Below are 10609 nucleotides of genomic sequence, written 5' to 3'. Positions count from 1 at the left end.
ACACACATGGACAAATACCATCTTCCTCCTTCTCCTCCCCCTCCTCCTTGTCCTTCACCTTCTTTTTCTAATTTCACGTTCGACTTGTAATACTTTCGTTTAACTTTCGTTTTACGTGACGACAACGAAGACGACGACGACGCCATTTTAAAACAAAAAAAAAAAAAAAGACAAATTTTTTCCCTTTCGACCGACCGTTCAACTTCCGGTTTCCTTTAACAAAACATCGAATCCAGAATCGTCTGAACAAATAGAGAGAAAGAGTGAGAGAGAAAGAAATCAGGAGAACAAATTTAAAAAAAAAAAAAATCCCGGAAATGATTCCCCAATCGTTCGTTTTTTTTTTCGCGCGCGCGAATTTTTCAAATTTTTCTTCTGACACGTCACACGCACAAACCACACTCGTAACAATTTTTTTAAACCAAATCGACGACTATTTTAAATCATCGTAAACACACACAACAACAACAACAACAACAAACGTTGCTCTAAAAAATTACATAACAACATAATCAATCACGTAATTTTTTTTTCTCTCTCTCTCTCTCTCTGCACAAAATTATCATTATTATGGATAATAAATTCCAATGCGGAAATCGATTGTTTTTATAATTATTAATTCGAAACAAAACCTTAAAAAGAAACGAACAAACAAACAGACGAGATTCGTTTATTAATCGGGTATGCATATATATCTAAACAAATTAACGGATTTCTTCTTACCTTCTTTATCCTAATGAATTCCTTTAAAACATTTTTTTTTCTTTTTCTTTTTCGATTAAATCCAATTATTAAAATGTGATAAATAATAAATTCCAATCAGACGAAATCAGGCTGCCAACATAATTCCATATTACACATTATTTTAACCAGGAATTCCAGGAAGAAAGAAAAAGAATCATCGTGCGTTCGTGTGTGTGTGTGTGTTTTTATACGCGTATTGCGTCGTGATATCTTCTTATTTTCACTAATTAATTAATTACGAATCGTCGTGAATATAATATATATAATTAACACTTCAAAAACAAATATAATAAATATTATTATTTATTAATAATGATGGTGGTGGTGTTGGCAAAACCTAAAATTTCATAATCCAAAATTACGCACTAATTATCACTATTCTGCTATACACACACACGCGCGCGCGGGAAATAATAAAATTGATAATGAACGAATTCTTATTTAAGAGAAACAACTGATTTAAAACGCGGGAAATTTTATAACTATATAATTATTATTATTTTCACTTATGTATCTATACATATGTATAAACGAAATCGCGTAATATAAATGACAATTTATTAAATAAAGAAAAAGAAAAAAAAAACCGTGATTGAAATTTTACGTTCTGTGAAATGCACTCACTTAAACGATTCGAAACAAGTTATAACTAACGACTGACTATCAATCGGAAAGTTTTTAAAATGGCCGACGCGATCGAAGCGTCATCTATCAATTAAAAAAATTAACTAAATTCCGCCATTTTTCTTTTATTCTTTCTTTTAAATTTTATATGGCAAAAAAGAAAAAATAGAAAATATTTCGATTACCTATTCCCAATTTTCTTTTCTTTTCTATTGAGTAATGATTTTAAAAAAATACTCTTTTTTTGTTTTCTCACATGAAAATAATAAAATTCTCCAAAAAAAAAAAAAAAAAAAAAAAACGAACAATGGAAATATGAAAAAAAAATACATAACAATGGTAAAATTCCTTTGAATTTATTTATGTTAATTACATTTCATAATAATTTTTTATTTATTGTTTCACAATTTTTACCAAACGAATCGTATTTAAAATATTCATAAATTAATTTATATCCATGTAAATAATAAAAGTGGTAATAATCCACCATTTTCTACAACCACGACAAATTCATTGATAACCTTATTTTATACATTTGTTTGGTTTTCGTTTTACGTTAAAATACGTCACGTTTTTATTAAAGTGACTTGAATTAATAAATAAATAAGTAGTATTAGTAGTGATAATTGATTTTTCTCAGTTTTTTGTGCATAAAAAAAAAAAAGAAAAAAATTACGAAGTAATCTGGCATACGCTGAATTTGTTTACCTGTGTAAAATAATTTACATATTAATAAAAAAAAATATTTTAAATAATAATAATAAAAAAAAAAAAAAAAAAATGGCCAAAAGTAACAGCATTGAATTATCACCATTGAGAAGTCTCGATGATTTCCTATTAGGCTCGGCCAGATTTCAACTACCAAATTATAGGGATATGGAAAAATGGGGGAATAGAGTTGTACAAAATTTATTATACTATCAAACAAATTATTTTCTCATGTCAATTATTATGATACTCGTTGTCACCGTTTTACATCCAGTTAAAATGGCTTGTGGTGGTTTGACAATACTTTTAATGTATGCCTTATTCTCATTTTTAATGAATTCTACAAGGTTAGTAACTATTATTATTATCATTACCACTACCATTACCATCAATAACACTGTTCGATAATTTTAGATTCGACAACAGGAAAACATATGTGACTCCAAATTACAAAAATTCCTTTTTTTTTTAAATTTAAAATCATTATTATTATCAATTGATAATAATAATAACTAAATTTGTGATAAAGATGATATTAAATATTTACATAAACATTCGAAACAATAAAATTATCATTATTTTTTTCCCGATTCGTTAGACTTTGTACATAAACAAAATCATTTTCGAAACAACTTTTTTTTTATTAAAATATTAATTAATATTTCCTTACATTTAAATTTATGATAATAATAATAATAATAATGATTAGGTTAATCGATTTGACAAAAATTTTCTTTTTATCGTTTCAGCTCTGTCACAAGATTGAAAAAAGATTATCCATTTTTGGGGATTTGTCTTATGATTGGTGGAGCATGTCTCATGGTTTACATGTTGGGATCATTATTGGTTTTTCTTTTCGGAATACTTTTACCCATTTCTGCGACATTCATTCATGCATCACTAAGGCTTAGAAACATAATGAATAAATTATCGACCATTGAAAGGGTTGTTTCAAACAGGACACCGATGGGAGTTTTCTTAGAATCTCTCGGTATGGAAGCTGATTTTATTTCATAAATTTAATTTTTTTTTTTTTCTGCGGTTAAAAAACACATAGTGATAATAATAATAATGATAATAATATTGCTATTCAGTAGTTTATTAATTACAATGCTTAATATATATTTACCAATCAATTTTGAGAAATTTATTCGAATAAATTTTATCGATATTGTTTTTTTTTTTTTTTTTGAGAGATTAACTTATTAAATATATTTATCGTTTGTTAGTTCTTTATTAATTTATTAAAACAAATGTTATGTCAGTTATTAATAATTAAACTTTTATTAAAGGTTATTAAAAAATATTTATGTAGTATTTGTAGATAAAAAAAAGAAAAACACAAAAACTTATTCGATATTTATGTAATCTCACTTTGAAAATCGTTTTATTTATTTATTTATTTATTTATTAGTATTATTAAAAATTTAATTAATCGAATAACTAATTTAATTTATTTATTGTTTTTTTTGTTCAATCGTGCAAAGTAATAGTAATCGTTTTTGTTTATTTATTTATTTATTTATGATTGTTAATTAATTTTTTATTATTATTTTTTTTTTATAAATATTTTATGTTAATATAAAAATAAATAACGAACTTGTATTGATTCGTTTAGAATTAATTAATAATAATAATGATGATGATGAAAATTTTCTCTCTCTCTTCATCTCTCTTTATAAATAAATAATTATTTAATAATTAATTAATTTGTTATGTAAATTTTCTATTTTTTTTTTTTTGGAAAAATAAATTTTTAAAACGAGGGAGGGATGGGAGGGGAGAGAAGGGGGGGGGGGAAACAAAGGATAAGAAAACAAACGAAGGCGTCAAGTCAAAAACAGTGAATTGTTGATAGCGTAGGGTAGTACGAGGGGAGGGGTGGTCGTGGCGGTGGTGGTGGTGGTGGTGTTAAGGGGGATGAAGGTAAAAGAGAGAGAGAGAGGGAGGGAACGTACAAGGATAAAAAACGGCTGTAAAAATAATCTCTTGTTTTCTTCAACAGTTTTCCCCTTCATCCTTTCCTTACTTTCCCTCTCCCTTGATGCTCCCCCTCTCTCTCTCTCTCTTTTTCTCCCCTCCCTCGCACCACTTCCCGCTTTCTTATAATCCCGCCTCATATAATCTCACCAACTTTTTTAATTCATCCCTTAATTTTTAATTACAAACAACAATATTTTAATTATTAATTTTTATTCAATTTTTGTTATTTCCATTTAGAAAAAAAAATAATAATAATAATAATGATAATGGTAATGATGATAACGATAATAATGATAATAATAAATAAAAGTTATTAAAAACTTTTTCAATTATTTTCAGCGACTAATAATAATAATAATAATAATAATAATTAAAATTTTTATTTTTCATCGTTTTTTTTTTTTTTAATTGAATCATTAATTACGTTATTATTATTATTATTATTACTATTATTATTAACATTAATTTAATTTTGTTTGATGATGATAATGATGATGATGATTTTTCAGATACTTTTTCGTAATCGGTGCAAAAATTTTAAATAGTTAATAAAATATCGATTGATTATTATTAATTCGTCACTAAAAATATTTTATTAATTTTTTTTTTTTTTTTTTTCGAAAAAATTATCGATGAGGTGGTAATCGATCGATATATCGAAAAATTTTTCGATTGTTTGTACCAAAGCGACAACTCAAAATTCTTTTTATCGATAAACCGAAAGGATTCGAAGTTATTCCTTTCTTGTTTTATTCGTCAACGTTTTTATTTTTCAAACCTTTCCGTTCTTTTTATTATTATTATCATTATTATTATTATGGTCACTCTTAAACACGACAAGGCTTGTCTTATTTGTCGGGGTATTTAAGCATTAATTCCAGGTTTTTACCCGACGGTTCCTTAAGGATGAATCCTCGAATTTCGTCGGTGCTATTTTTGCTAATATTTTCCCGAAGAATGTGGGCCGTCCCATTTATTAATATTATTATTATTATTATTATTATCATTTTCATACGTTTTTGTCGTTTGTGGGAATTCGTGGTTTGTTTATAAATTTTTTTTTTTTTTTTTTATTTGCAGAAAAATTACAATCATCCGCCGACGGTTTTGTAACAAAATCACAAAAAAAATATTATTAACAACGTAACAAACAACACAACAAACAAACAATAACAAACGTTTTAATTATATATATATCGAACGGGAAGGAGGTGTAATGGGAGAGGGGGAGAAAGGAGGGGGGTAAAATTTTCATCGGTGAGAAATAAAAAAAAAAACCAAAAATTCCGGATCGTTATCGATTTAATTATTATAATCGTTATCATTACCATCATCATTATTATCTGGAAATAATTATTATTATTATTTAATAAGGACGTCATATTTATATATTATTAATAATAATAATTTTATATGAGTAGTGTATGTAGTTAACGCTAAGCCGCCGCCATATTTCTTTTTTTTTTTTTCATTTCAGGTCTTTTTTCGTACATAATATTTTTCTGTCTTTTGTTTTTAATGAACGAATGGAAAACGAAAAGGCATAAATTAATAAGAAGTTTTTGAAAAAAAAAAAAAAAAAAAAACTCTCCCCCCACTTCTCCCCCTTCAACCCCCCCCCGATTATTGTTTTAAAAAAAAAGGATTTAACGAATCCGTTTTCATCTCTCGTAAGAAACCAAATAAATATTTTTTTTTTTTTATTTTAATATTTTTTTTTATAGGAAAAAAATATACATATTATTATTATTATTATTTACATTTCAAAAAAAATGTGTTTTTTATTTATTTATTTATTTATAAACAATAAAAATTTTTGTCTTCTGCTTTTTTTTAAACAAAAAAATTGTTTTCCGTTACGTTTACGAAAGTTAATCCTAACGATTCGTTCGATTTTTTTCTGTTTTTAAAAATAAATAAATAGCTAATGAATGATACGACAGCAGACGACAAAAATTTTAAATTTATTATTTGATAAATTTATTAATTAATTAATAAAGAAGAGAGAGAGAGAGAGAGAGAGAGAGAGACGGGGGGAGGGAGGGTAAGGGAGGGCAAGGGAATTTCGTAATCATCAAATTTTCAATATTTTAAACAATTTTATTATCCGTTGGAATTTTCTATACGATAATCATTTCAATAACCTTTTGACCTTTTTAATAATTGTCCAAAATTTATTAGAAAAAAAAAAACAAAAAAAAATTGGCGGGAAATTTAAAATTCAACACATGCACACTCTAACGTTTTAATAATTTTAACGTAAGAAGACATCACGCGAGGGTAAAAAAATTATTGATATTATATAAAAAGTATATTTCATCTTATAATAAATATCGTTTCGATAAATAAGGTAAGAGAATAATTAAGGTTGTTGCGTAATAAAAAAAAAAAAAAAAAAAAAACGGTTTTTTTCGAGTGTGTGCGAGAGAGAGAGAGAGGGAGAGATGATTTGGAAAGAAAAAGAGAGAGAAAAAAACAAAAAAAAAAAAAGTTTGAGGGCACGGGAATAGTCTGGAGGTAGAATAAATCTCAGGTACCGGTTAAGTCCCGAGTGAGTGTAACGACCTAATGGATACAAAAAAAAAAAAAAAAAAGACAATCGAATGGATGGATGGCGTTCGCGTTCTTTCCTCTCTCTCTCTCTTTCTTTCTCTCTCTTCTCTTTACTCTTTCTCTCTCTTTCTCTCTCTCTCTCTCTCTTCTCTTTACTCTTTCTCTCTCTTTCTCTCTCTCTCTCTTCTCTTTACTCTTCTCCGTCTACTAGTCGCGTTTACCTATCGGGGGAAAAAAATTATAAAAAAAATAACTTCCCTATAAGCTAAACAAATTTCTACCTACTCTTCTTATTTTTTTTCCATACGAAAACATTAAAAAACCTGCAATGCATACCTGAAACGCTCTTTTATTAAATACGCACGTGTGCGTAGTCGTACCTTGAAATTTTTTTTTTTTTAAATTCGTTTTTATCCGAAATCTTCCATTTAAGACCAAAAAAAAATGATTGTCTTCTGCTTTCATTTCGTACGCCGCCATTTTGTAACGAATTACAAAAGCAAACAAATCATCGAGTCGGTTGTATTCGTTATTCGAGATTTTAACACTTTATTAAATCATTAATCGCGTAACGTATGCGTAAATAAATCGATTAAAAATAATTTCGATTAATCGATTAATCGATTTATTCGATAATCGTTTTAAATGCGATTAAAAAAAAAGCTGAAAAGTGCTCAATAGTGATGCATTTAAATATGACTTGGAGAATTTGTTACTAGAGATTTGTGTGTGTATGTGTGTGCGTGTTCGAGTGCGTGCGTGCGTGAGTGAGTGCGTGCGTGCGTGCGTGTGTGTGCGAGTGAGTGAGTGAGTGAGTGAGTGAGTGACTGTGCGAGCGAGTGTGTGTGTGAGAGAGTGAATCTTAAGAGAACACTCTCTCAATAGACGCGTGTACTGTCAACGAGTTCGGATGTGTACAAAATTTTTTCTTTCTTTTTTTTTTTTTTTTTTTTGTCTCTCTCTTCTTGTGTGTCGTGGCGTGTGCATGCGTGCATGCGTCCATGCGTTCGTGCGTTCGCGTGTAGCATATATATATATATATGCGATCCGTGCCAATTTTAATAAAGAAAAACGCGTTCGTCAGTTTGTTTTAAATAATCTTCCGGAGGTTGTTGTTGTTATTATTATTATTAGTGTGTGTGCGCCATCATCGCGAACGTTTTTTTTTTTTTTCATATTCGACGTTCGTTAACCGTTTTTTTTGTTTTTCACCGGCCAACGTTCGTCGTCAAAAGGTTTTCCTTTGTTTTCTGTCGTTATTATTGCCGGTGGTGTCGGTGGTAGTGGTGGTGGTGGTGTCGATGGTGATTCGCGATTAATTCTCTCTCTCTCTCTCTTTTTCATACGCGGTTACAATCGACTTCTTTGTTTATAAACAATTTTTTTTTTAATGTTCGAAAAACGTTTTTCCCTCTCTCTCTCTCTTCTCTCCTTTCCTTCTTTTTGTGTTTTCCTTTTTCGGTCATTTTTTTTTTTTTTTTAAATATTTAAAATCTACTCGATGGTAAGTTTTAAGTTTTGCCAACTTTGCTTTTTTACGAGAATTCCTCGTCACTTTTTTTTTTTTTTGTCTCCTTCCCCGTCTGTCATTTTTATTTTATAGTTTTTTTTTTTTTTTTTTTTAATGATCCATTCCGTTAAATAATTTTAACTATAAAATATATATTTAAAAGGTTTTCATCTCTCTCTTTCTCTCTCTCCCTTTCTCTCTTTTACATTTCATAATCCGGGATGCACATGGAGCTGATTTTAATTTTATTACTTTTTTTTGCAAAAGTTGGTAATAAAATAAAATCGTCATTTTTTATATTTTAATTTAACAATCTAATTAATAGATTTTCTTAATAATAATAATAATAATAATAATAATAATAATTTTATTTCGTCTTCTGCTTTTTTTTTAAATAAAAATTGTTACGTCATTGATTTTTTTTTTCTCCAGGTCGAAAAAGTTGTTGTTTCAAGAGTATTTTTTTTTTTTTTTTTTAAATTGTTAACCGGGTGAAAGATGATATCTTGTGGCTTATTCCGTCCCTGTCTCGCACTCCTACCTCCTCATCCACGACTTGTCTTCATCATCATCATCATCATCATCATCTTCCTCCTCTTCTTCTTCTTCTTATTATTAATCTCTGATTATTATATAAGTTTTCTTTCGTTCGTTTCAATTTAAATAATTTTTGTTTTGTTTCTGTAGCCACGATCGAACTGAAACTCCGGATCGATTTTCTTTTTTTACTTTTCGTCTCTTACATCGATATATCGATCGATCGATCGATCGATATCCAAAAAAATTGCGTATCGTGTAAGCAGATGATAGAAAAAAAAATGTCGGAGGATTCGTTCGAAACCAAAAATCATTTTCAAAAAAAAAAAAAAATATTAATAACGATTACGACGACGACGGCGACAACGACGATAATGATAATAATAATAATAATAATGATAATAATAATGATGATGATGATGATTTTAAAGTAAATAAATCAGAAAAAAAGGAAAAAAATAAGAAAAATCACGCGGAGTGTTTTCGAAAATGAAAAAAAAAAAAAAAATTATTTTTCGATCGATATATCGATTATATCGCGATATACGTTTAGATTTTATCTATAACCACGACAAACCGGACTTTAATTTGTAAAAAAAAAAAAATTATAACGTTTAAGTAAAACGATTTAGCAAAACAACAACAACCACAACATTGAATGATTATTTTGTAATTATTTCGTTTTTTTTTGGGGGGGGGAGGAGGACAAATTTTGTGGGATAAAGTCGACAAAATAATAATAATAATAATAATAATAATAAAATTCGATTACTTTTCCTTTTAATTCGACTAGACTTCTTATAAATTTTCTTAATAATAATAATAATAACAAGAACTGACTGCCAAATTTTTTATTTTATTTTTTTTATTTTTCACATCTAAACGATTTAAATTCTGTCTCTCACTCTTTGTCTCTCTCTCTCTTTTTTTCTGATCAGTTCGTGGGATTAAGTTTTTTTTTATAAAAAAACAAATAATTTATAATGATAATAATAATAATAAATAAATTTTCACAGGGCGTAAATAAAAAAAAAAAAAATTTTTGCTTACGTTTGACGTCATAAGCAAAAATAAAAAAAAAAAATTTTTTTTTTTTTTATTCTCAGCTCAGCTGTTTTGGCGACAAATTAACGCACAAACACAAACACAAACACAAACATACACAAAAAGAAGAAAACATGGCGTCTTTTTTTTTTCGCCATTTTAACGTGGGATTATTTTTGTTTTTTTTTTTTTTTTTTTTTTTTTTAATAAACTTGTTACCGTAAAACGACCGTGGAAAAGAAGAAGAAGAAGAAGAACATTTAATGATGATAATAATAATAATACAAATTTTTATTTAGCAAATTTTATGTTTTCGCGTGTGTGTGTTTGTCGTCGAGTCGTAAAAAAATTTTTTTTTTGATTTCTGTTGTTGTGTTTGTGTTTGTTGTTGTTGTTTTCGTCGACGTTATGATTGCGGTTGTTGTTGAGGTTTGTGAACCGGATAAAGTTTTAATTTTTTATTTTGTTTGTTTGTTTGTTGGTTGGTTTGTTGATGTCGCGTCACGTCATTCGTTTCATTTATTTATTGCCAAAATATTAAATTTATTTTATTTTTCCTACTACTCTGTTGCTGTTGTGCTGACGTCACGTAAAAGAAAACTTCCACGAATTTGTGATCGATATCATTCGACGATCTGGTGACACGTTTTTTTTTTTTTTTTTCATTCTCACATCCCGTTGGAATGTTTATTGGAATGTTTCAGCTAGTTTTTCTAACTCGTCATCATCATTATCGTCTTTCGATTAATATTAAAAACTTGAGTGTGTGTGTGTCTCTCTCTCTCTTTCTTTCTCTCTCTCTTTCTTTCTCTCTCTCTTTTTACTCCTAATAAGAGTTTTCGTCAAGTTGTAAATTTGCCTTTGGCGAATTTTTTTTGTTGTTGTTAAGGAGCAAAGATTTATTGA

General features: G+C 28.0%; 1 protein-coding gene across 1 annotated transcript; it reads left to right on the top strand.

Moving 5' to 3' along the window:
• Positions 1-2148: 2148 nt before the first annotated feature.
• On the top strand, positions 2149-3305 carry Phum_PHUM491670 (pra1 protein, putative; the record flags this gene model as incomplete). Its single annotated transcript, XM_002430561.1, has 3 exons — positions 2149-2423; positions 2826-3067; positions 3271-3305. 3 exons carry the CDS (start codon positions 2149-2151, stop codon positions 3303-3305), a joined length of 552 nt encoding a protein of 183 aa, XP_002430606.1.
• Between the last annotated feature and the right edge of the window lie 7304 nt (positions 3306-10609).

This window comes from Pediculus humanus, genomic scaffold, assembly GCF_000006295.1.
Source record: "Pediculus humanus corporis 1103172108260 genomic scaffold, whole genome shotgun sequence".
Taxonomy (NCBI): domain Eukaryota; kingdom Metazoa; phylum Arthropoda; class Insecta; order Psocodea; family Pediculidae; genus Pediculus; species Pediculus humanus.
Note: the sequence above shows the minus strand (reverse complement) of the source record. Positions and strands in the feature narration are given on the sequence as shown.